The 27,278-nt window shown below is 43.1% G+C and overlaps 1 protein-coding gene across 2 annotated transcripts in view; it reads left to right on the top strand.

Annotated features, from left to right (window-relative positions):
- The window catches only part of SETD3 (SET domain containing 3, actin N3(tau)-histidine methyltransferase), a 56,337-nt gene extending 31,342 nt beyond the window's left edge, over positions 1 to 24,995 (top strand). For both annotated transcript variants that reach the window (XM_077323640.1, XM_077323642.1), the window contains exons 7-13: positions 7,034 to 7,092; positions 7,804 to 7,918; positions 15,639 to 15,713; positions 18,451 to 18,617; positions 20,238 to 20,323; positions 22,009 to 22,169; positions 23,646 to 24,995. In XM_077323640.1, the coding sequence (XP_077179755.1) occupies positions 7,034 to 7,092; positions 7,804 to 7,918; positions 15,639 to 15,713; positions 18,451 to 18,617; positions 20,238 to 20,323; positions 22,009 to 22,169; positions 23,646 to 24,092 (1,110 nt within the window). In that variant the 3' untranslated portion in view covers positions 24,093 to 24,995. The remainder of the gene's footprint in view (positions 1 to 7,033; positions 7,093 to 7,803; positions 7,919 to 15,638; positions 15,714 to 18,450; positions 18,618 to 20,237; positions 20,324 to 22,008; positions 22,170 to 23,645) is intronic.
- The last annotated feature ends 2,283 nt before the right edge of the window (positions 24,996 to 27,278 follow it).

The raw sequence follows: 27,278 nt of genomic DNA, 5'->3' as shown, positions 1-27,278 counted from the left end.
ATGTTGATGCTGCATTAAATGTGAGCCTATACCCTTCAAAAATTCTCTGTAGTTTGATAATCATTACAAGGTAGGTAAAAAGTTGTGATAAATTCACTAGGTTTTGAGTTTCTTCATTTGACCATCTTTTTTCTCTCTTCAAAGCATTTCACAGCCTTCCGTCCCTCTGACACCTTCAGAGTAGCTTTCTGTATTATGCGGAACAATAATAGAATCATAGAGTTGAACAATAATAATAGAATCATAGAGTTGGAATGGACCTTCAGGGTCATCTACTCCAACCCCTTGCACAACCCTTTTCTCTACATCTTTCTTCAGTTGTGGTACTGAAAACTGAACACAGTACTCCGTCTAACCAGAGCGGAGTAAAGTGGTAACATCACCTTGCATGATCTGGACACTATACTTCTTTTAATACAGCCCAAAATCCCATTTGCTTTTTTAGCTACCAAGTCACACTGCTGACTCATGTTCAGTGTATGATCTACTAAGACCCCCGGATCCTTTTCACACGTACTACTGCCAAGACAAGTTTCCCCCATCCTATAGTGATGTATTTGATTTTTCTTACCTAAATGAAGAAATTTATATCACTATTGAAATTAATTTTACTCCAGTTTTCTAGCTTGTCAAGATCATCCTGTATTCTGATTCTGTCTTTTGGTGTGTTTGCCAACCCTTCCACTTTAGCGTCATCTGCACATTTAATAAGCACCCCCTCTATTCCTTCATTTATAAATATGTCGAGCAACATAGGGCCCAGGGCAGATCCCTAAGGAACTCCACTTGTCACCATTTATAAACATCCTTTGGGGGCGTTCTGTCAACCAGTTCTCGATCCACCTAACAGTATTAGGATCCATACCGCATTTTGCCGATTTGTCAATAAGAATTCCATGTGGAACTGTATCAGAAGTTGAAATCAAGGAAAATTATGTCCACAGCATTTCCCTGAACTAGCAAGGTAGTAACTTTCTCAAAAAGAGAGATGTTAGTCTGACATGACTTGTTCTTGAGAAAGCCATGCTGACTCTTGGTAATTACAGCCATCCACTCTAGCTGCTCAAGAGCTGACTGTTTGATTATTTGTTCTAAAATTTTGCTTGCTACAGATGTAAAGCTGACAGGTCGGTAGTTACCTGGATCCTCCTTTTCCCCTTTCTTGAAGATGGGGATGTTTAATATGGGGCTATTGCAACTGTCTTTTTATGCACTTACATGATGAAAATCAGAATATTTTTGTGAATCTATCCATTGGCGACTTGTCGAACAGCTTTTGCCACAAAAAAGGTAAAATAATATATATATATATATAAATCAGTTGTTAAGCTCCCAGATCATGTCAGACAAAAGCTTTAATTATGCAGATTGCTGGATATAAATATATTTCTATAGTCTTCTCTCTCCCCTTCTGTGAATTTTTCACCTGGTATGGACTAACTCCACGAGGTGCCAGAGCTGTGTATTGTAGCATCTTTGCCGAAATGCCTATGTGTTAGCAAAATTCATTTGATAATTCAGGACTGTAGTAGAGCATGTACAGCGTTATTCTGAAAGGGAAAGCGGGGGCAGTGAATTTTCAGGGCTATAACAGCTGGACAGTTTTCATCCTAAGCTTAATATCCCTAGGATGAGTGTCCGGGGTAAAATGAGAAAGGACATGGCAATCCCTAGAGCTTCTCCAGCTCCTATTAACTTATTAAAATTATGCCATTATTATTTCAGTTTTCTACCTTCTGGGGGCTATTCAGCTTAAGCACTTTCAAGCTCCATTAATTTCAGTGGGGGGGGGAGAGAGAGCTAAACCCGTGCTTAATTCTCCCATTGAAATTAGTGGGGCTTGAAAGCGCTCAACTTCAGCTGGATCACGTCCAAGATGGAGAATGACACTGGGCACAGGAAATAAATGTGAGGCGCTGGAATGTGTGTCTTTAAGGGCCCCCACCCCCTCACTGCTAGCCTTGTGGATATTTGGTCTTTTTCTGTGTGATTAATCTTGCTTTGCCCAGAATGTAGCGCTTGTTACCTAAGGGCACAGCTTCCAAGTGTGCATTTCTTCATAATGCAAGTTGACAAGAATTGTGGTTAGATGGGAAAAACTGCCCCCCCCTCCTCCCCAAGTACACAAGAGTCACTGAGTTGCTGGCAAGCAAAGGGCGTGCTGGTAATAGTGAAAAGTTGTCTGGGTCACATTTTACACAGGGTGGCTGTGAATTAACAAAACTTTGAATTGTCGTCTGTGTATTCTCTGATTTGAAATAAGTTCTGCATCTTAAGCCTCATTGTAATAAATAGCTGCTGACTCCTTGTGCTTTTGCACTAACTAGCTGGAACGCTGCAGGACTAGGGCAGAGAAAAAGGACAGAATACTGGCTACATGTTTTCTGTTATGCAATAAATAACTGCTTGCAGTTCTCCCTGACTACTCCCTGATCTCAGCACTCTTCACAGCTGATCCCAGTGAAGCGAAAAGTTTCAATAGAATAACTCATCAGTAAACTTTGAAGTTGCAGCTAACACTGTCTGCGATTTCTCTCGTCTAGGAAGTTAGAAATAGTGATGCAAGTGTAATATCCTCTGCTCCCAAACCGGACTGATGGATTTTGCCGGTTAGATAAGGTGCTTTGGCTTGGATAAACCCCTTTTCGGATCTCTTTGTTTAGCTTAGTGTGGGGGCACTGGCAACTACCCTTTGGTTTTATTATTTCCGTTTGCAAAGTTGTACAGTTTCAGTTTGCAAAGCTGAATACCATATATGCTTGCACATAAGCCGACCCGCATATAAGCCGAGGGTGGGAAATGCTCCATCACAGGATCTCCCATCCAGCCGCCCCCCAACAAATACAGAAAAGTCAAGAGGATGAATAGCTGCTGGTTTTTGTACCCTGCTTTTCACCCACAGAAACCAAAATAATAGTTTGGAAGAAGTGATTAAGAAGAGGAAAAAGGGAGGCAAAAGGGAAAAAAAGATCAGGGTCCCTCAATCAAATGTCCTACAAACTGCCAGAGTAACGATTGGCTGGCCGGAGCAGGATTCTATTTCAATTACCGCATATACCCACATATAAGCCGAGGAGGGCTTTTTCAGTGTGAAAAAAGGTACTAAAAGACTAGGTATATAGGGGCTTGTGAAGTAATTCTGTTTCTGAATCTCAGGGGTTATAGGCGTGCGGACTTAGACTGGATTTTTTGCCATTTATCAGTGGGGCGCTTCGTTTGAATACGTGTCTATCTCTTTTTGATCAATCTGCAAAATTTGCATGCTGTGCAGCAGCCATATCCTATACTTTATTAAATATCTGTCAATTATAAATATCAAGGTTTTACATTAATGTCAAGATAGTGCATCAAAAATTCATGGAATATGTGACTTTTTCCAAGGGTATTTAATACTTAATGCATTTGTGTCATTTTTCTTTCTAGATATATTGACAGGTTTTATTAAGTGTTTGTTAGGGAGATTTCATTTTTACTTCGGGACTGTAAAGAGAAGCCGCATGCTAAATCAATTTTTTAATCAGAGCATTCTTCTCTTGGTCATTCCACCCGAGAGATTCTAGCATGCTGAAACACTTTGGATAGCATTTTCAGAAATGCAGTAATTAATTTCTTCACAATACTGTTCTCTAATGTGTGCCTTTTTCTGCGTGGTGATTCAGTAGCAATTCCTGTGCTCTGTTAAGGCTCGATGCCTAGTTCTGTACAAAAGCTGTGGCAGTAGGCAGGTGGCTGAGATTGGGAGGGTGCGGTGGGTTTGAAAAATATCGTATTCAACAGTAAAGTTGTTTTCCCCCATTGCTTTTTTTTTTAAGATGCACTATTAATACGTTTGACAAAGCGCCCATGGTGTAGGGTGCTGAACGTGTACGGCGGTCTCTTCTTCCATCCCCCTCCAATACAATTTTAGAGTTAACAGCAAATGAACAAAGGGAAATGGCCCCCCAAGCAGTTTTAAAAAGTCAGATGTGAATTCAAGTACAGTTTAAAATGCGCTAGTTGGGAGGACGCCTGGAAACCGCTGCTGCTTCCTGCTCGGATCTTCTCCAGCTTGGCAGCAGGAGCCCCCTGGCCTTCGCAAGAGGCTTCTAGGCCCTGCGGACCGTGGCTTTGAAGTCCCTGTACATCATATCGGTATCGGGCTGGTGATCCGGAAGCCTTGGACGGCTCCATGTCAGCTTTTCTTGAGACATCCTCTGTTTCAGTTTTGTCAGTACAATAACCCTTTAATTTAGCAAGAAATCTGCTTGACTAGAAATAAGCAATGTGACGGGTATTATGAGTCTTTTAGATGTGAGTGATGGACATCGATGGTTTCCAGTGCTTGTATGTCCGGCTTCGAAAAGTGAGTGAGATGCTGCCATCGTACAGGAAGCCTGTAGTGGCAACGGAGATGCTTGTCTTGCTATTCATGAAGGCAGTGGTCTGGACCCAGAATAGCATGGGGCATAACACTTTTGAAAGAAGTCGGAAACCTTCCCGTTTCCTTAGATTAGGGGTAGTCAAACTGCGGCCCTCCAGATGTCTGTGGTCTACAGTTCCCATGAGCCCCTGGCAGGGGCTCATGGGAATTGTAGTCCACGGACATCTGGAGGGCCGCAGTTTGACTACCCCTGCCTTAGATTTTTATGATGAGGCTCTTTCATGTTGTGTCTATTCTTCAAGGGCAATGTCCAGGGTGCCGAATGGGACCTATAGAATAGTCTTCAGAAGTTGTTGTTTTAAAAATGTCTGCCGTGTTAAAACTTGCCTAGGAACTAAAGTTTATGCTAGGTTGATTTGAGGCAGGCTAGGTAAACCTTTAAAGGCTGCCGTTTTCGCTTGTATTATGATTTTAACACATTTTAAATCCATACGTTTTTATTAAAGTATCTGGGCCAGTTAGCAGAAAAGTGGTTCATAAACACTGTCGTTGACGGAGTCGTGTACTATCATGTCTTTAAAAAACAAATTCACAGTATTCAGTCTGGCAAAGGAGTCTGAGCGACTCCAAGCTCCACCTTGAAGGAAACAGTACATGTCCTTAAGACAAGACTTTTAATTTTCTTGGTTTTAAATGCATTTCACTCCAGGGCCAGTAGGTGGCATCAGAACCCTGCAAGCTGGTGTCGCTTCAGAGAAAGCTTTATCTTCCCAGTATGTCTTTTAGTAGAAAGAGTTATTTTTACTGGGATTGAATTGTTACATAGAAATTAATATAATAATAGAGTTTGTTGTTGTGTAGGTTTGTCTTATGATACGTGTAGGTCTTTTTGCCTGGAGGAATGTCTTGTTTTCTAAGAATTGTCTGTGCACAAAATACCCAAGCATTCAGATTAAACAGAATGGAAAAGTGTTTGTCGGATAGTGACTTTTTCATTGAAGGATGCCAATGCAAAGAGCTAACCCTGCCCCAAAGATTAGCCTTCCATCCTGCTGTTACCTTCCATCCCTAAAATATTTCCCCTCTTGCAGCTGTAAGGAAATTAGCTGGGATTCCTGTGATCCTGGTTTTGCTTGAAAGGTTTGGTCCTTTGCTGTATGTCTCGTGATAAACATTTCATCTGAATTGGGACTTTGGATGCACTGCGTTATAGAGATGATATTAATGATACGAGCCGAACTAGTGAATGCAATTTTACTTGGCATATACACGTGATTTGCTTGTTACAAAAGAACAACCAAAGCAAAGTAATCCGAAGTGAGATTTTGCACGTAAACCAAACAGCCTCCTGATGACAAGCCTTTCCAGCACTAGCCCAGTCCGCAGAGTTTGAGGGGCCGGAGACAGCAGACACCTGGGACGTAACACCCAATTGGCAACCTTTTGTAATATATAATTTGCCTAAAATTGTGCACTGAGCACGAGCTTTTGTTTTCTAATTGATTTACGGTTTGAGCCACTTTTACCTCATCCCCTACTGCCCTGCACACGGTGCCAGCAAGTACATTACTGTGAGAGATGATAAATTACCATGCACTTGTGATGCTAATGCATCAAGAGTAAAAAAAAAAAAAAAGCCAACAAAAAAGACACACTGCAGAGAGCTCCTTGCATTAACAGCGTTGCAAAGATACACCCAAGCACAACTCATTTGTGTCAGTAGAAACAACCATTTGTTTGATCACTTACTGAAACCTGCCTATTCAAATATAATTGAAATGATACTGTTAATGGCTCTCAGTAGTAAAGACGGGCTGCATTTTTAGGAAGGCTCTTTTTTTTTTAAGATTATTTTAAAGTTATGCGTAGCTGTCATAGCATTTAAGAGTATATGAAACGAAACGAACTTGAAGCTGCTCTAAATCATTTAATGGGGGACCCGAGGAGTGAATCCTCCATAATTATACCTTCTTTTAAATCATTCTTATTTCCTCATAATTAAGGTCACTTTCCTTGACCCCTCTTCAGACATGTAGTCTGAATAGCGTTTCAAGGAAAAGAATCCAATTGCCTCATTAGTTTTATTCGATTATAACGGGGTGGCACGGCCCATGGAACTGCCTGTGCCTGTTACTTTAACTGCTTCAAGAGTTTAATCTGTTATGCAACCTGTGAGACAAACAAACAAACAAACAAAACACACACCCTTCTTTAGGGTGCATGGAAAATGAGGTTTAGAATACGACTATAAAAGTACAGATAGGAGAGAATTAAAATCCTGGGGCAGGAGGTGAAACAGAGGCAATCTCTCTTCCCAGTCAAGTTTTCATGTCTGGCATGGAGATGGAAGTCCAGTTTTACATTCTTTCTTTTCCTTTTTAATTTGAGTGAAAGAAAGAGAGGAGTGAATGTGTGTTGTCTGTGGGTTCCAGTCTTTGAAATATGAAGAAACAGATTTATGGCGGCTGCTGGGCACAACAAATTAAGTTGACAGTGATGTATGAGAGCATAATAGCATGATGATCCCTCTGTAGCGCGGCTGGACGTCTCCTGCTTCATTTGGCTCTTGTTAGGATCTGTTAGGCAGCTAAATAATGAAATTCCGCTGACTGATTTCTGTTTTGTTGTGTGTGTTTTTTCCCCCTTTCCCCCTCTCCTCCCCCTCTTTCTCAGACCCATCCTAATGCCAGCAAACTGCCATTAAAGGATTCTTTCACTTACGATGATTACAGGTTGGTTACCCTTTTTTAAAAATAGAAAGTAGGTTATTAAGATTTCAAATGCTTCCCAAGAAAACCATCAGGTTATTAATCATGAATCTCTTGTCCACTCACCACGGTAAAATTAAAAGATTGTGGAATACAGTTATTTAAGCCGTAGAATATAACTGCTTGAGCCATCTAGACTTAAACGTCAAAATTCCGCAGCTAGCCACTAGCTAGCTATTAGTTTTATGGTTGTTTCTAAATTGTGTGGTCATAATATAGTCCTTCTCAATGTTCTTGTTATATTGTCTCTGTCCAGTAGTTAATCTGATAGATTAGAACATTGTAAAAATGAATGTAAGTATATTTCTTTTTGCAAGTTGCTAGGGGCATAGTTATAACAGAAGGACAACAACATTAATGCATGTTCCCGCATGTCTGAATTTGTTCTTCATTGACGCTGGTCTATTTTCAAGCTTCTCTAGCAATATCATAAAGTTGTCATGTGAATACTGTACATTTGGGAAAAGATACTGTCCCATTTATATTCAGCTTGTCAAAGTAATTTTCAAACATTAGGATGCTGCAGGTTTTTTTTAAGAATAATGTATAACTTTGGTTGCCCATGTTGCACAATTAATAAAAGTATTTTCTGCATCCATAGAAAGCTGGGAAGGATTGCTATAAGCTAATTGATGACTTTTTCTGTTCATTGAACTGTATATTTGCTGCTTGTAGATGGGCAGTATCATCTGTCATTACACGACAAAACCAGATTCCTGCTGAGGATGGTTCCCGGGTTACTTTGGCTCTGATTCCTTTATGGGATATGTGTAATCACACCAATGGGCTGGTAAGAACCTTGTTTTTCATTGACTTCTTTCCACTGTGATTAAACTTTGTTTCATTTGCCTCAGTAGATCTGAGTGCTGTGTCATGTATTTGTTCCAACGAACCAATAATTCAGCTGTCTGTATTTTGGGAGTCTTTTGCTGGGGAAGTGTCTTACTTTCAATTGGGGCTGATGGTGATACTTCTATTGCTGACTGAGACTGGACCATCTGAAATAAGGACTAAAATGTTTTAATACATTAAACTTGTTAAACTGTATTGTTTCTCTGCCATGCTTTTAATTATGGACTTGGGTATAGACCTGGTTGGTGAATATGTTGTTTTGTTGATATGCTCTGGAGAAACTAGTATTTGCAGGTGAATCCTTTGAATATCAGGGGAAGGGTCCCAACCCAAAGAAAGTGTGACATTCTGTTTACCTTTTTGAAAATATTTTCATCTTCTTGGTCTAATTTATCTGCTGACCATTGTCTGTGTCTGTGTCCTTCTTGCAATTATTGTTCTGCTTTTACCCGTGTCTTCTGTAAACCCAACTGAGTCTTCCATTCCCAGACTCACGCTTTCTCCGTTGCTTCCTTCCATTGGAATTCTTCAGCTTCGTTTGATCAGCTGATGCTTAAGCATATGCGGTGTCTAGCTGTGAAGTTTTCAAATACTTTTTTAAAAGCCTGACAGGTATGAGAATAGAATGGTTTCTGGAAACCCACATAACAGGGAAGCAGTGTATGAAAAATGACATAATGTGGTTTATATTACATTAAAATATGATACATAACTATTTTGTTGTCCTTAGACCAATGATAAGAATTCAAAGTATTTTCACCTCAAGTCATCAAGTTACTCATCTAACTACCTAAATCACTGTAGGCCTTTTTCATTAGGATTTTTTTTAACATATAGGACTAATAAACAAATATATAGGACATAAACAAGGGCAGGAAGAATAAAATGGTACGTCTCTCTCGATATTCTCTGGAACCAGTTGTGTCCCAGTGGACTCTGAAATACAGATTGAGTTAGATCCCATGCAGTGCCAGTTTGAAGACGCTGCTAGAGGTGCTTCTTTCCCACTTTGCCTTTTTCCCAGCAGCTGCCTGTAAATGTTGAAGGCTGTAGCAGGGGCTTTGAATGTCCTACATGAGCTGAATGTCATAGAGAACAGACAGGTACTGTCAGGTGAAGGAAGTGGTCAAAATTTCCCCTCATGCATCTTGTATCACTGGAACCACTACTTCTAGTAGAAAGGTTCTGGGATCCAACCCACTGTAAGTCTTAACTTCCCTCATCATTAAAAGATTGGGAAAATGTTATGAAATATTACTTTTATACCTATTGTTTCCCACATGTGGCCCCTATGTGCAAATTGTGGGCACGTGAACGAGATTTTTCAGCAAAATGAGGGTATTCACGAAGATTTCAGAAAAAAATATTTTAAAAACTATATGGAAGAGGTTTACATCTCCCTCCCCCCCCCCATATAAAAGAGTATTCTCTGCTCATGCACATTTACTATTGGGAGCTGCAGCTGAGCCAGACGGGGCTCACTGCCACTGTTGAGGGGGCGGGAGAAGCCTTGGTGGGCCCAGCTGAGAGCCACACAGGGTTCATTGCCACCATTGTGGTTGCTGGGGAGAAGCATTGCCGGGTTCAGCAATTCAGGGCCACACAGGGTTTGCTGCTGTTGATGGTGGGAGGGCCATGGTGGCCTGAAGGATTGAAGCAGCAATGGGGAGACCATAAAGATTAGAATCATAGAATATTATTGGAAGGGATCTCATGGGTCATCTAGTCCAACCCCCCTGTACTATGCAGGACACTCACATCCCAATCGCTTGTCCACTGTAACCTGCCACCCCCTTCAGCCTTCACAGAATCAGCCTCTCTGTTAGATGGCTCTCTAGCCTCTGTTTAAAAATCTCCAAAGATGGAGAACCCACCACCTCCCGAGGAAGCCTGTTCCACTGATAAACCGTTCTCACTGTCAGGAACTTCTTCCGGATGTTTAGACGGAATTTCTTTTGAATTAATTTCATCCCATAGATTTTGAATTAATTTCATCCCATTGGGAGAAGGATTACCCCTCCCTCGCACAGGTGTCACAAGTCCCTATTTGTCGTATCCAAAGTCCTAGCTCAGCCGTAATAGCCAAACCGTGGGTTTCTGCTGTGTGAACAAGCCTTGAAGGAAGCGAAAATCTCGATTGGTCTGGGCCCTGCTTCTCGCTCCCTCGTATTGTGCATAGCACATTAGTTTCTTATGGCTCAAGCCAGAAAAATTGTACTCGGCACTCTCCGTGCAAATCAGGATTAAGCCGTTGCCTGGAGTCTTTAGGAAGGAATGTGCAAACGATTCAAAATATTGTTCGCTGCAGACTTAAAAGTAACTAAATTATCTTGCCACCATCATCTAAGACTCAGTCAATTAACACAATGACAGTGGAAGTTTACCAAACAAAGGGATGCTGCTCTGAAATCATAAAATGGATCTCCACTGGAACTGTAAGCTGCTATCCGTATATCTCCTCACAATGGTGGTCATCCCGCATGGTAGAGCTCCTAACAGGGGAAGGTCTTGGCCTCTAAGTCCTGTTGTTTGCCCCCTCCCCAGTGGAACTGGTTAGCCTCTGTGTTACTGGACCACTCGTCTAATGCAGGAGTATTCTTCTGAGGTTCTTAATGTTCCCTGCATGTTCAATTTGAGTCCATTAGCCCCCTGTTTAACCCTGAAGCAGGCTTAGAGTGATCATTAAAAGCATGCCTGGTTGTAACACCTTCATGTCTAAATTCCTCCTCACCTCAGTCAGGTTTTTGTTTCTGTACCTTAAAACAAACTAAACCAAACAAAAAGTATAAATATTACCAGTCTGGGCTGCCAAAGCTTGTGTTTCTTTCCACCAATCTTTAAATAGATATGCTTCTGTAGAGGTGAGAACAATATTTACAGAAATGATGATTTCTGTGTTGTTTCCTCTCAATCCTTATTGCTTACTTGAGAAGTTAGTAGCAGCTTGCATGTAGCACTTTCAAGCGTGAAGCCTTCGGTGTACGTTGCCCAGCGCACTCGTTCCGTGAGAACTTGCAACCAGCTCATGGTGACCCTGTCCGTGGGGCTTTCAAGGCATGAGAGAAGCTTTCCTCTGCATAGCAACCCTCTCCAAGTCCTGACCATGGCTTACCCAGCTTAGCTTCCAAGCTCCAATGAATTTGGGCAAAGCTGGACAGTCATCTGGAATTGTCCCTCTATGGCACGCAGGGGGGACTGAAGGAGGTTGAGAGATAGGAGCATACCTCAGACTGTCTAGTGCAGGGGTAGTCAAACTGCAGCCCTCCAGATGTCCATGGACTACAATTCCCACGAGCCCCTGCCAGCAAATTGTAGTCCGTGGACATCTGGAGGGCCGCAGTTTGACTACTCCTGGTCTAGTGACTTATGGCTGATGGTGTGCTTGTTTGAACTGGCTCTCTCAGCAGGTCACTGTACCGCTTCAGCTCTTAAGTAGCCCCCATTAATCTCATGAAAGCATATTATCAATGGCCGTGAGGCCATTTTATTCACCGGGGCTTTCGATGGGGCATAGAATACAAACAATTGAGGTAGAGGGGTATCCGTGGTTCTATCTTATACTGGCTATAAATAGCAATGTTTTAATTAATATGTGATCTACCTTGAGCCACAAGGGAAGGCGGGATGTAAATCTTTCAATTGATCAATAAGCAGTTGTAGAAACCCCCATTTCAGCCTGACTTTTTTCCCCGTTGATGACCCAGAGAAATCCTGACTTGCCGCTGAAAACTGGAAGGCAGGAGGCGTTGTCTGCTTTGAAGTCTGCTGAGATGGTGCTGAGATGTTTCTCCAGTCAGTCAGCTATAATGCATCTCTATTCTTGCTCTACCCCACGGGCCTTTTTTTTTTTCCACCTCCCACAAGCTAAATAATAAAAAGGCTCTTTTGGTTTTAGTTGGAGCTCTGTCCATCCTGCTTTTTCTTGCTTCTGACAGTACTAATTAGATCATCCTGGCTCTAAGAACTCTGTCAGGAATCCTGTCTTTGTGCATTTCTCACTGTTCCTCCTTCGCTGCCTTGTGACTTGACAGTCAGATTGGATACTGGTGCTGTTGCAGGTACAGAGGCCGACTGGGCAGGGGGCATCATCCAGCTCAGGCCAAATAAAAGACTCCCCCAGTAAAACAACATTAAGAGTTTGAGAGCCTTAAGGGTTAGATTTTTAGAACACGCACACCATCTTTATCAGCTGCTGTTGTTAAAGGGTATAGCAAGGAAGCAAAGTGCTTTTTGTTTTATGGGGAATTGGGGCTTTCTTGCCCTCCCTCCGCTTGGGGGATCACTGGATTCCACAAACTTGACCACCATTGTTTGTTCTGAAATGGCAGGGTCCTGACTTATATCTCTGGCCTTTCCCACTGTGGCGGAGTTCTGTGAAACAGACACAAGATAAGCACCTCTAGTGATACGAGGAGAGGGTCTCTCTGTTACTGTGGAGTTCTGTGATGTGGTGTAAATTCTGAAATATTCTCACTCAAGAGTCTTGCTTCCAAGTTAGTATAAGAGCAAGGGGAGGGGGGTTGTCCATGTGTAGAAGTTTGTAAATTTCCTGAAGTTTGTCCTTTCAGGCATTAGAAAATGACAAACATTTCTTTAGTCCGATAATCTCTTCAAATTGGAGGTAGGCCGAAGTGCAGGAGCTTGTAGTAAAATGTTAAATTGCAATAAAATACACTGCTTTGAAAGCTGCAATTTAACTCCTCATAGTATCCCTCTGTTGTAATAATTAATATTGCCTGCATGCGGTGGGTTCTTGTGCAGCAGGTATTTTATTGTGGGTTTTTTTCTACTGGGTTTAATATAAGTTCCGCCCCACCCCCCCTCAAGTTTGTCAATCAGGTTTTAGTGGTAGTGGTGGTGTCATAAATATATATCAGTCCATTTCCTCCAAGACTTCAATGAAATCTCATTTGTAATAGAATTTGAACATTTACAAAGTGCGATCTGTCAAACAATAGAGCCAGCGAAAACAATTCTGTAATGAAACACAGTGAGGAAGAAAAAATGTTGCCTTCTTGGTTCTTGAGAGAGACTCTAGACATGGCTGCCAGACCAGCACAGATCTCAGTCTGCCCAGTTGATGGGCAGGGTTGAAGAGAGGAATTGCTGGCACAGGGCATGATGTTCGTCCAGAATGGATCGTTGTGTTCAGGAAGCTCTTTGCAGACTAGTGTCATCCTTGCCGCGTGCAAAGATCACAGATTGCATGAAGGAGCAATGGCCATTCTTCCCCCTACGGCCTGTTTGCCCCAGGCACCATCAGAACCATTGGGCTCACAAAGAACATCCTGACACTTTCTTGCTGGCTTGAAATAACAAAACAAAACAAAAAATCTAGCTCATTCTTATAATCTTATCCTTAGACCATTTAATTGTGGAAAGAGGCAGTACCTGTAATCCAGACCAGTATTATATTATAACATGGAACTCATATTTTAGCATTAAGCTGTTTCAGGATAACTAAAAAGCCACTCCCTGAATTTGTTTTATCCTACCCTAATACATTAGTCTGTTCTAACTGGGTTATGAGTTATTTGTAACTTTACCGTCAGGTAGATGGGAATGTTTCTCTGGAGTTTAATGAACATCGAGGAATGTAGTTATGAATTTGAGGAAATGGGAGATCCCTGTTTACTGTCCATTAGTTCTTTGGATCCACGTATTTCTCAGAGCAGCGTGCTGTGAAGTTCTCCCACCTTGACTGTAGGTCTTCTCTTCCACACACCCCCATCAGCTGGACTAGATCTGGCCATTTAGCTCTTGGCACTTCTACTGAGGTGCTTAGGGTCTCCCGTGCTAGCTGGCTTGATCTCCCCGGTACTCAGAAATGGAGGAAAACAGTCCATGTGGGCACCGGCAGGAGGGGGGAGAGAACAGGTTAATTGAACTTTTAAAATCCAACATTGTCTCCCAGGCAACAGCAGTGAGATATCAGCTTCACAGGGCACCATGGAATACCTATCCCTGCTGCTGGCAAAGACAGCAACCCAGCAACAGCACATTTTTTAAAAGATCCTACAGTACATGTGAAACAGCCACACAGCGACTCCATGCATCAAGCTTTCTGTAGAAAACCTGAACCTCACCAAATGCCTCTAAATGCTGGTATTAGAAACAGAGGAATTAAATGCACTTTTTCAAAATACGTACCATACAGCCAAAAGCCAGCCCCATACACAAAGCCAGCCCCCCCCCCCAAGATTCCATATTTGAATGCTCTTGAAAGTCATGGTGGTGTAATGGTTAAGTGTGGTACACTGAAATCAGGAGGACCAGGTCTGATTCCCCCATCCTCTGTATGAAACCTAGTGGGTGACCTTTGGCCAGTCTCAGTTCTCTCAGAGCTCTCAGTCTCACAAGGTGTCTTTGGGAAGGGAAGGCAGTTGTAAGCCACTTTGAGACTCCCTAGGGTAGAGAAAGGAAAACCAACCTTTCTTCTGGAAATGCTTGAAATGCTCCCAGGATTGCATTAATATGGCTTTGAGCTTCCATATTTAGGCAGAAGCTATGTCTGAAAAATTGTCCTTTCCCATGTTGTCAGTAATGGTATGTTGCCTGTGAATGCAGAACCTTCCAACTTTAAGAAAATCATGCTGTGAGGGCTGCTTCCGTGTTAACATGAGCCTCTTTAGCACTGGTGATTTTTAAAAGAAATCTGTGTGTATGTGTGGGGGGGGGGGAGTCCTTCCTCTTGTGACGGCTTCCATAGAAGAATCCCTGTACATCTAAGAATAATTACCCAAGTTTCATATAAAGGGATTATTTGCAAGTAAATTGGAGCCCTCGGAAGAGAGTATCCCCCAAAGAGTCACAGTTATCCACTCCTCCTTTTGATTTGAAGAGATGAGAAATGCACCAAGAATTGAAGTACACGACACAGAATCTAGTTCTTACGGTGCAGTGCTGTGGAATGCCTCATGGGAGCGACTGGGAACTCAACAGGTTTAGCTGAGGACCAGCAGTAGTTGTCTGAGAGGGTATATTTCAGAACTTTCCGCTTATCTCAAGCAAGTAGGGTTTTTTTCTTTCCAATTCCATAATGCAGAAATTTAGTGTTAATAAATTAGGGCCAATTCCCATGGTACCCTTTTAATGAGGGAATACGTATGATCCAACTTCCCCTCTACCTGGATGTCAGACAGACAGCGACTGGGAAACACTTTGTGGCATGCTTTACCCAGTAACCTTGGGTAATTCTTGCTTTACCCAGTAACTCTGAGCATGGAGACTTCCAGGATTGCGCCCACTGATGCTTGCCCCCTTGCATAAGGGGCTGACTTTCCTGAGTAAATAGTTGGGAGATAAGAAGATGTTGAGTGGGGGTTGGGGATGTAGAGGGAAGGACTATCCCTTCTCCTTGCCCGGGATGGCATAGCCATGGAGGGTGAGCAAGCAAGAGTGGAAAGCCATCTCCCATCAACTGCTGCCTGGTTTGGTCACAAGGCTTAAGAAAGGTGTCTTGTTGACACCTGTTTCTTCATGGAGAAGCTAGAGTGAGGTGGCCTTTCAAGTTTCTGATTTCAGGTCATTTCTGCAACCTTTAAAGAAGAAGATACCTTCTACAATGCCTTGAGTTAACATTCACCTCCTTCCATAGGGCAGTTTCATAAAAACAAGGTGAACTTTTAATCTTATCCCTTTTTCTATCCCTTGGCTAGATCACTACCGGTTACAACTTAGAGGACGATCGCTGTGAATGTGTAGCACTCCAAGATTTTAAGCCTGGAGAACAGGTAATCCTCAGTAGCTTTTTTGGGGGGAGATGATTTTCTATATGTAAAATGGATTATGCGTTTCACTGCCCTGAAGAAAAGAGGTTTCGTGGAGCTGTTTAGCTACGTGTAAACACAAAAATGCAAACAGTTTTAATTTAGCTTAATGAGTCCTGCTAGCTTGTACTAGAAATGTTCCTGTGAGACTTTCCTTACAAGGATATTTTTTTTAATTTCTTCTTAAAACATGTCGATCAGGGCTGTAAACATGGGGAGGTGGGGAGCACAGTCTCTGAGTGCGAACATAAACTGCATTTGTCAGTGCAAAGGAAGAAGAATGGTCTGCTTCCATCTATAGCATGCCTTATACTTTTGCCATGAGTCACTGAGCAATTTATTCTGTGAATGACCATGGGAGTGGTAGGGGAGGTATATGTATCTTAGGTGAGATGGCTTAAAAGATCTGACCTGAGCATCATTATTTGTTCAGCATCTTGCAGTTTGACATGACTTGGTTCTCATTCATCTGCTACCTGACTGCTTACCACTTACCTGTCCAGAAAATAAAAAAAGGCCGTCACCAACTAATTCAGCTTGCAGGCCACATTCTCAAAGGGATGCGTAGTTTCTCTCCACATGCATCAATGTCGTCTGCCTCAAGCATTCAGCTCCCCTATCCAAGACTTGTGTTGTCCAGTTCTGTGTGTTGATAACAGAAAAGAAATAGGCACTTGTTCCCTATTTACTTTGGTACCAAAATTGAGGAGGGGGAGTTCTTTCCCATCCTCAGATGCAGGCACCCAGATTCCACTAGGGCTGCAGATCATGAGCCTTCACTAAGTGGGAGCTGGCTCTGTGGATCCACCTGGCTTGGTAGGGAGTGACCAGAAACAGAACTACCTTAACTCAAATGCTGCCTTTGCCACCCACATGCAAAAGGTTGAGGGCAGAGTTCTTTCACTCCCTATTTACTACTTCTTTACAGTGTAAATTCCAGTGAGCCTCCTCCTCCTGTGTATTCTGCTCTTCACAGAACATCTTCCTGCTTATTCATCCTGATTTTGTTCCTTCAGACTATAGCTCTGTAGTAGAGCTTGTTCTCCATAACTCTCCATGCTCTCTCAAGAGGAGGTAGCGATTAGCTTGTAGCAAGGGCCTGGTCAGGGCTTCCGTTTCATCTTTCCCTCGACGGGCCAGAACATGCCTGTGTTTGCTTATCTCCCCACCCTGATACACACACACATACTCACATACACACACCCCTTAGCATTCTTTTGCATACCCTCAGGAGGAGGGGAGTTTATGCAATGCCCCTTATCCAGAATTAATCATGGGATACCACCAGAGAGCTTAATAAAATCAGAGTCCAGTAGAACCTTTAAGACCGACAAAGATTTATTCAGGGCATGAACTTTCAAGTGCAAGCACTCTTCGTCAGACTCTTCGTCCACTTGGTCTTAAAGGTGCTCCTGGACTCTGATTTTCTTGTGTTACTTCAGACCAACACGGCTACCCATTTGAATCCACCGGAGAGCTTGTAATGCAGATTATTGTTCTCTTTCTGTATACCTGGGATCGTAGGATCTCTGCTGTTCTCTCTGTTGTATTTCAGAGAGAGCAGAGGACAGAAAAAGGAGCTTAATGCCGGCACTGTGGGTGGCTTTTTAAAAAGCAAAGAGAGCTCATCTGAGGGAAACTTGCGCTCAATATAGTTACTTCCGTATCGGTTTTAGATTGAGGCATGGTCGTATGATTGCAGCAACTTCTTGAGGTCGTGCATATGCAAATATGCCAGCTATTCACATGGGATAAAAATGTTCTTTTTGTTCAGAATTAATCAGAGCAGTCCCTTTGTTGTGGTCAAAATATTAAGGAAACACTTTAGTTCCTGTTTCCCCCCCCCCCCAATAGTTGCTATGTATTCTGTATGCTGTTTCCCTTCTTAACCCCCACAGAATGATTTTTCACAATCAGTTCAGCAGTGGAATTGGCTGCCTAAAGTGCTGGTGAGCTTCCCCCTCACTGGCGGTCTTAAAGCAGCAACTGGACAGATCCTTACCCTGGATGCTTTAGGCCAGTCGTCCCCAACCTTTTTATCACCCGAGACCGGTCAATGCTTGACTATTTTACTGAGGCCCACTGCTTTAGGCTGATCAGGGGGTTGGATTAGATAGCCTGTGTGGCCTCTTCAAACTCTATGATTTTATGATTCTATAAAATTCAGCTTGTAACTGGGAGGTTTGGACCATCAAACTGTACAGCAGGGTTCTAGTTTCTGCTGTGGATAGCAAAGATCCGTGAGGCCACGCCACTTGTAAGAAAGTTCCAGCTTTCCTCATGGTACTTGGATTTGGGGAAAGGCTGCAGACATTCATGAATTATGCTGCCCCTGATTGGTGCTTTCTAATATGCAGCCAGGAGAGGAATTCCAAGCATCCATGAATAGAGGATGCGAACGCTGGCAGGGGCTCCTGGGAATTGTAGTCCATGGACATCTGGAGGGCCGCAGTTTGACTACCCCTGCTATAGAGGTTCATTAATTACAGACCAGAACTTTGGCCGGGACTTTTGAGTAAGAGCACTTCCGTAGTTTGCATTGTGCATAATTTAAAGATGGTACTCTCACAGACATTGTGTTCTGTAGGACTGTAGTGTTGGGTTGGGGGGGGGGGGTTGTCTGACATGCAATTTGTGTCATTCTTGAGAGTTCATCTTAAGCTATTTTTCTGTCCCTTCACTTCTCTTTTCATCCTCCTAGATTTACATTTTTTATGGCACTCGGTCAAATGCTGAATTTGTGATCCACAGTGGATTTTTCTTTGATAATAATTCGCATGACAGAGTGAAAATAAAGCTTGGAGTGAGTAAAAGTGACAGGCTGTATGCTATGAAGGCAGAGGTCTTAGCTCGCGCTGGCATCCCAACGTAAGTCAAACGGAAAGAAATGGCTTTTATCTTAAAATATATTTCAAGCTCTTGAGGTCCGGCAGAACATGGTAGCATAACTGTTCTTGAGTAACATAGGTAGAGTTAATATTTCTCTCTCATAGATTTAGAGTAAACAATTACGACCAAATGCGTTTACCAGCAACTTCAGAATTCTATATCTCTTGGGGCTAGAAGAGCCGTTTGGCTATTTTTACTTGCCTGCTTACCATAAAACTGCTTTTGAAATTTTTTGTGACCTATACTGACTAGCATCCTTCATTTTAAAACTGTATATTCAAATTCTTTGTCAACAGTTTTTAACTCTTTCTTTTTAAAGGGCTATAATACAATAGCCATTTTATTGGTCGCTCGTCATTTTATTAGCTTAAAATATGAGCTGTTCTGGTGAAAAGCCAGATTTGCCCATTGTCACCTGTGTTGTGATCACATCTCGGTTAGATTTACTGCAACATGCTCTGCATGGAGGGGGGGGGAGGCAGGGGGAAATGCCTTTGAAACAGCCCTGTAGCTTCAATTAGTGCAAAATGCAGCAGCCCTGTTGCTGATTGGCACTAATGACAAAGATTATATTATGTCTGTCTAGGACAACTACCCTGGCTGCATAGTCACTTCTGAGCCCAATTCATACACACGAAGCTGCCTTATAGTGAATCAGATCCTTGCTCTATCAAGGTCAGTATCATCTACTCTGGCAGCAGCTGTCCAGCGTCTCAAACAGAGGTCTCCCACATCACTTACTACTTGATCCTTTAAACTGGAGAGGCTATGGCTTGAACCTGGGACCTTCTGCATGCAGTGCAAACACTTTACCCCTGAGCCACGGCCCCTCACCAGGGCGCTGTTTTAATCCCTTTTAAAAGCCTTAAATAGCATGGAACCAGGGTATCCTAAGAGGCCCCCTAACTCTCATGCATGCTGGCACATCAGTTGAGATCTTACTCTGAGGCCCTGTTCCGTTAACGGAGAAGGGAAGGACAACAGCAAGCGAGAGTCTTTTCTGGTTCTGCCCCCCCCCCCCCCAGTTATAGAATGTACCTCTGTCATCTGTTTGCCAGGCCCTGATCTTTGTAGGCTTTTGGCATCAGGTCAGTACTTATTTACTGGTGTAATTTTGAGTATCTTCTTTTTATTAGTTTATTATTTATTTTACAAAATTTTGACCCCCTTTACAAGGGCAGAATAACAAGAGCCTCCGGGGAGGGCGGTATATAAATTAAAATAATAAACAAACAAACAAATAAATAAATACTGTGTTTTGTAAGTCTGCATTGGCTTGCCAGAGCAAGATAAAACATGGTTAAAATAAAATTATTAATGATTTTTTTTCAACTATTACTAGTAATGAATGTGCCATTGTTCACATTCTGAAGTTTTGGAATTGAGACTTGAGAATAATTTTGCACATATATATAAAATAACTGCAGGTTTTAAATAGCTTATGAGCAAGATAAATGGTTCTGATTTGTATCGAAGAGGCTGAGGAGTATCTTCAGGAGAATGCTTAACAATCACATTTACTTTAGTTTAAGGGATTTCATGCTGGAATGATTTTCAAGATACCATAGACTGACTATCTCATTCACTGTTTCTTGTTAGTTCTAGTGTGTTTGCCTTGCATTCAACTGAGCCTCCAATCTCTGCCCAGCTTCTGGCTTTCCTTCGAGTGTTTTGTATGACGGAAGGTAAAAATCAAACCAAAATTTTACGAAGCTTTGTATCTGTTTTCTTGTGTGAATGTCAAAATTGAGAAATGAAATAAAAGGGAGGGAGAAACCTTAGCCTTGCAAATAGGTGAAGTGAGTTGCTGGTCCACAATTTTTTTTAAGGTCGTCAAACTGCACATAGCTTTGCCAGTCCTTTATGGTCAAAGATCAAAACCTGCCTCCCAGTTTACAAAGGTTTATCTTTCTGGTTGACAGGAGGCTATTAGCAAATGCTTTACAGTTTGAAAAACTAAAGGTAAAGGTGTCCCCTGTGCAAGCCCCGGGTCATGTCTGACCCTTGGGGTGATGCCCTCCAGCATTTTCATGGCAGACTCAATTCGGGGTGGTTTGCCAGTGCCTTCCCTGGTCATTACCGTTTACCCCCCAGCAGCAATCTGGGTACTCATTTTACCGACCTCGGAAGGATGGAAGGCTGAGTCAACCTTGAGCCGGCTGCTGGGATTGAACTCCCAGCCTCATGAGCAGAGCTTCAGACTGCTTATATACTGCCTTGCCACACTGCGCCACAAGATATAGCTTATTTGCCTCTCTTCCTCGTCTCCCAAAGACCTGGAGGCGGCACATTGCGGAAGGTGACTGGGTGTAAAAAAAAAAAAGTGACCAAGCTATGTTTAAAGGTATTTACATTGAAGGGTTAAGCTGCCTTAGACATAGAATCATAGAATAATAGAGTTGGACGGGACCTCCTGAGTCATCTAGCCCAACCCCCATGCACTGTGCAGGAGACTCACAACCCCATCGCTCATCCTTTGCTGTAGTCCTTTGCACGATTACATTCTTTGCATGATTACATCCTTTGCTGTAGTCCTTTCCATCTAAACATCCGGAAGTTCCTGACAGAGCAGTTTCTCAATGGAACAGGCTTCCTCAGGAGGTGGTGAGTTCTCCATCTTTGGAAATTTTTTAACAGAGGCTGGAGAGCCATCTGACGGAGAGGCTGATTCTGTGAAGGCGGGGGTGGCAGGTTACAGTGGAGGAGTGATAGGGATGTGAGTGTCCTGCATAGTGCAGGAGGTTGGACTAGATGACCCAGGAAGTCCCTTCTAACTCTATGATTCTATGATTACCTAGAAAAGGCACCCAAACTACATGTTTTCATATAACATAGGATCATTCCCAGGACTTGAAATCATACAGCAGCTGTGAGTTCCCCGTGGTGTCTCAATTCTGAAGTGCTTCAGGGACCTGATTAGGATTCAAACAATGTTGTTGGGAAGGATGAGTTTCCCAGCATGAGGAGCCCAAAGGGACATGATTGTCCCCATCAGGGAGTGTTGTACTTCAGGAAAAGTGTGCGTGTGGTGGTGGGGGGGGGGGTGAAGTCCCTATGGGGAGCTTCTAGCTGCTGTCCTGCTGCAACTCCTTGTGATGGCTCAATATGTAGTTTTGGTTTATGTTGCTTTGTCCTTGTGGGTGGCTTTGCTTCTCATTAATCCAACATCAGGCCCTGTGCTTGCCTTGTTGGTAGCCAAGATTAGTAGAGCAACTGCTGGCCCTGTGATTATGATTAAGAACTTTGGCACCGATACAGAGAAAGTTTGGAAAGCAGTAGCTCTGCAGAATCCCTTTATTCACGGTGAAATTTTCTTAGCTTTGGTCTGGAGTATTTAGGAAAATTACCGAAGGTCGTTTCTTTCTTGCAGATGAACTGAAAGAACATTTGATAGGGGAACATGCGATTGACAGAATCTTCACCCTTGGAAATTCTGAATTTCCTGTGAGCTGGGACAATGAGGTGAAACTTTGGACATTCCTTGAAGCCCGGGCATCTCTTCTGCTGAAAACCTACAAGACCACTGTGACAGTAAGGCTTCTATGAGCATGCTCTTTCACCTGTCTTCACAATCAACTCGCTCCAATGCCCCAACTAGCTGTAGTAAATGCTGCCCATTAAAAGTTTTTCCTAAGGAATAATTTTTGAGGTTAAGGATTCTGCTTTGCTGTTGTACTATTGTCCCCCCCCACCCCCTTTTAAACTTTTGATTCTGGAAATGGATCTGGATGTGCCAGTGTTTGTCTCCGTGGCCCTTCCTTGCATAACCGGGGAATTGCTGATGGCCACTGTGAGATGCTAAGTGAATTCCCTTCAGGCGAGGCTGGATTCTGGAGATTTTTGGTGGGGGGATCACGGGCATGAAATTGGGGTCCCTGTGAATAGGCAGGCAGTTGTGAGTTTCTGCATTGTGCAGGTGTTAGACTAGATGACCCTGGAGGTCCTTTCCAACTCTATGATTCTGTGTAAGAAATGGGGCTTGACCCACAGACCTTACTCTGCTGTCACACAGCCTAACCTTACTCCCAGAGTGGCTGTGAAAATAGAGAATGATCTATGTCACTGAATTCCCATTGGAGAGAGAGAGTCGGGATACAGAGGAGAGCAACGAGGATGATCTGGGGCCAAGGGACCAAGCCCTATGAAGATAGGTTGAGGGACTTGGGAATGTTCAGCCTGGAGAAAAGGAGATTGAGAGGGGACATGATAGCCCTCTTTAAGTATTTGAAAGGTTGTCATTTGGAGGAGGGCAGGATGCTGTTCCCGTTGGCTGCAGAGGAAAGGACACACAGTAATGGGTTTAAACTACAAGTACAACGATATAGGCTAGATATCAGGAAAAAAATTTCACAGTGAGAGTAGTTCAGCAGTGGAATAGGCTGCCTAAGGAGGTGGTGAGCTCCCCCTCACTGGCAGTCTTAAAGCAAAGGTTGGATACACACTTTTCTTGGATGCTTCAGGATGCTTTGGGCTGATCCTGCGTTGAGCAGGGGGTTGGACTAGATGGCCTGTATGGCCCCTTCCAACTCTATGATTCTATGATTCTATATAAACAAATATACTAATGAAAGCTTGCTCATTGTAACGAAATTGCCCACTTTCCCTTGTGCCTGGATATTCCTTCCAGAAAACAGGTGGTGCCATCCTCCTTCAAAACCTGCTCTACTCAGTAGAGTAACTCCCTTTAACTCAGTGCTTCAGTTTTCACTCCTGACTACAAGAAGTCCTAAGAATATAACCTTACTGGATTTGCTCACATTCATCCCTTTGCTCCCTTTGCATTCCCTGTTTTGACCTTCCTGTTTTCTCCCATCTGTCACTTTAAACCGTAAGGTCTTGGGGTAGTAGCCCGTTAAGTGCCATGTAAATGGATGTCAGCCACGAATAAACCTGGCAGCATCGATGCTGTTTACAACTTTAAACCAAAGCCATGTTTTTAGAGTTTAGATTTTAGTAAATCTTGATTTCTACCCCCCTTTCCTCTCTCCCCCCTCCTCTGCCCTTTAGGAAGATAAAGCCTTTTTGGAAACACATGACCTTACCTGTCATGCCACGATGGCTATTAAATTGCGTTTAGGCGAGAAAGAAATTTTGGAGAAGGCAATCAAGAGTGCCGCTGCCAACCGCGAGTACTACGGCAAGCAGATGTCAGAAGGAGCTCTCCTTCCCAAGTACGAGGAAAGTAACATCGCCTTGCTAGAGAACACTGTAGCGGACTCCAGGCTCCCAATCGTCTTGAGAAACTTGGAGGAAGAAGCAGAAGAGCAAGAGGACTTAAAGATCGACGAAACCATTGCCACGGAGGTAGCAGAGAACGGTTTTGTGAACGGCGACAGCGCTTTGCTTAATGGGACCAAATTGGAGAGTGAAAACCTCAATCGAGAGGAAGGCAGCAGAGAGACTGAAGATGCCAAAGAATCTTCTTCAGACAGCACTGATGAGGTTAAAGAATAGTCCCTGAAATAGTTTTGCCTTCATTGTGAAATTGAAAACTAGCAAGTGTTTCTTCCCCCCCCCCCTTTCAAACAGTGATTTACATTGGTGTGTTTCCTAACATTTCTTTCTGCAGAAGAAAACAGGGGAGGGGGTTGTTTGTTTTTGCTGCTTTGTAATAAACAAAGATTTTTAAGTTATTTAAAAGATTTAGCATCCCTTTCCTATTAAGATTGCCATCTTGCTTTGGGGGATGGTGAAAGGGGGGGGGGAGAGACCTTTGGGAGGTTTTGTGGCCCTTTATTTAGGGAAGAGCATTCTTCATGCTCGGGGAAGAGGTCAGATCAGTTAGCTGTCTTTCCATTCTGTACTCTTGACTTCTGCAATGTGAATCTCGCAAAAGGAAAGGGCAAGAGGCCAATAGTGATGGTTTTATGTAAGCAGAGAACAGAACACCACAAAGAGTGGAGAAAAAAGGATTTGCACAGGGGAGATTCTTAGTCTGTATTGAACCCGGAATGCTATTCCTTAGAAAGGTAATGTGGCAACCTTATTTTCATGTTGGTAAGAATTCTAATTACAGTGGTTTCTAAGAATTTTGGTTTATTTTACGGTTTTTGTTTACTGTACAAGAGCTTTTCGGTGTTTTATTTTCTCCTCCTGAATCAAAGTGCATAACCACGGTACACTGTCCACTTAATTTTTAAAACTCTGATTTTTTTTTTTTAACGGCACTGTTTTATTTCTGACACTTGAGATGGCGACGTAGAGGTCGGATACGGATCGGCCCGCCCACAGCTTTAAACCACGTTATTCGAAGCGAGGTTGCTCCTCAGCTTTCTTTCAGATTTTCACAAATAGCTAGAGATTTTCAAAGCTACACTTTTGACTAAGAAAAAATATTAAAAGTAAATCTTGATTTAATTCGTGTCTGTTATTGTTTCATTATTTTCCCCCCATAGCTGTAAGCGCACAACGTTAACGCCACAACCTGATTTTAAAATGTCACCTTGGGACAAACGTTTCAGTGGAGTGGAGTGGAGTGGGGGGCCCTAGTATTTTGGCCTGTCTTAATGCTTTAAGTCCATTCATTTGGACCACAGTGGAGAAAAAATAAGACGCATATCTATCTTGAAGAGCTCAGCTGAAAGAAACATAAGAACTAAAGAAGAGCCTTGCTGGATCAGAACAGTGGTCCATTTAGTCCTGCATCCTGTCTCACACAATGGCCAACCAGTTTCTCTGGAGAGCCAACAACAGGGAATAGAGGATGAGGCCTTCTCCTGACGTTGCCTCCTGGCACTGGGAATTCAGGATTTACTGCCTCTGAACGTGGAGATTCCCCTTAGTCACCATGGCTAGCAGTAGCCTGTAACAGACCTCTCCTCCGTGAATCTACTGAATCCCTTTTTAGAGCCGACTATGCCTGTGGCATACACCTTCCGTTGACAAATTGTACATTTTAATCGCTCACTGTTAAATAAGTATTTCCTTTTGTCCATTCTGGACCTACCGCCCATCTGCTTCATTGGATGCCCTCTGGTATTTTGGGTTACTGCTAGATGCTACTCAGCAGAGAGGAGCAGACGGACAATTTTTATGAAGTGCCGTGTTTGTTCTGTAACAGCTAATTCTGGTTTAATGGCGGGTCCTGGTGGAGGCTCCCAGGCAAGCAGGAACCTGAGGTGCAAACTCCCTCGCAAAGTGCCTTGCAAATGCATCGCAGTGGTCATATCTGCCTTTCTCTTGTTTACAAGAAGAATGCAGAAAGCCCCTTATTGCATGGAGTCGTGCGTCCGGGCCTGTGCAAAACTACCTCTGCAGCACGAGGGATGGACCACAGACTAATTTCTCTCCCTCTTGCAGAAGTGAAGAGGTGTAAGCATGACGGGAAGTGGTTTTCCAGCAGAGTTGAGTTATGGTTGGGGAGGTAGGGGAGATTTGGGGAAAAAATTAAAATGTCACTTAAGGCTTTGCACGTGGACCCTTGCTGACATTCCTGACCCCACCGGATACTTAATGAGGGTTATACAGCTATTACGTTTTTGTTCTGAGATATGTTGCTCTTGAAGAGCCCCTCCAAATATATATTTTCTATGCAGGATCTGTAGAGGAGAGAGGGTGCAAATGAAGATTATCCAGGATTGGATGCCCCCAGTCTCACCAAGTCCTTCATCCCTTATTGGTTTTGGCCATTGACCTCCAGTGTGGTCTTTTTGGGTGATCAACAGGGACTCTCCACCCCTTTTTCACCAGTTGAAAAGTTGGTTGGATGCAGCACATACATTGGGATGGATTCTACCACTTTGTTCAACAAGGTGTAGAACTTTCTTCTGGAGGAAAAACCTCTGAATTTAAGTGAGCACCGATGGGATCCATCCCAATGCGTATATGACCTTTTATAAGTATTTGTGCTTGGTGTCATGCTTAAGAGGTTTCATTCCCCAGTTCTCCTCCTCCACATGCAGCCAGCTGGGCAACCTTGGGCTGGTCACAGTCTTGTTAGAACTATTCTCATAGAGCATTTCTCTCAGAATTCTCTCAGCCCCCCACCCCCCCCATCTCACAGGTTATTGTAGGGAGAAGAAGGGAAGGTGATTGTAAGCTGCTTTGAGACTCTTTCAGGTAGTGGAAAGCGGAGTATACATCTGTAAACTTTCTTCATGTTCCGTTCAAGTATTATGTGAAACCATGTCGACTTACTTAACATAAGCAACTCCACTAGCGAGGCTTAGTTCACCTCCATCAAGCTAGAATCCGGAACCACATTCTGAAGATGGTTTGTTAACCACAGTTTGGGTTCTGGATCAGCACAAACATTCTGGCCTAATTCAGGCTTGTTCCTTGCACTGCCAGCTATAGAGGGAAGCTGACGAAACCAGGGCATGTCAAGACAAATGAGGATGGGAGTGGTGATCTGCAACCTAAATCCAGGTTTTGCAAACTAATAATTCTTAAAGTGACCTTAAGTCGCTGCTGGACCACGGATGAATTACCCTCTCAGTTTTTGTAAGATATAACCCTCACGGGGTTGGATCCAACCAGCTTTTCTGGTGATGAAAAAAAAAAGAGGAGAGGGGCATTGCCTACCCAAAACAGGTTGTTCTTCATGGACCTACACGAACAAAGACCATGCGGGCCTGAGGCAAAGAGCGGGGTTGGGAGAGCTTGACTGAAAGAGCTGCTTGGATCCAGCCCAGTATCCAG

Source organism: Paroedura picta, chromosome 2 (assembly GCF_049243985.1).
Source record: "Paroedura picta isolate Pp20150507F chromosome 2, Ppicta_v3.0, whole genome shotgun sequence".
NCBI classification, from domain to species: Eukaryota; Metazoa; Chordata; class Lepidosauria; order Squamata; family Gekkonidae; genus Paroedura; species Paroedura picta.
The sequence above is the reverse complement of the archived record's forward strand: the minus strand, read 5'-3'. Positions and strand labels throughout refer to the sequence as shown.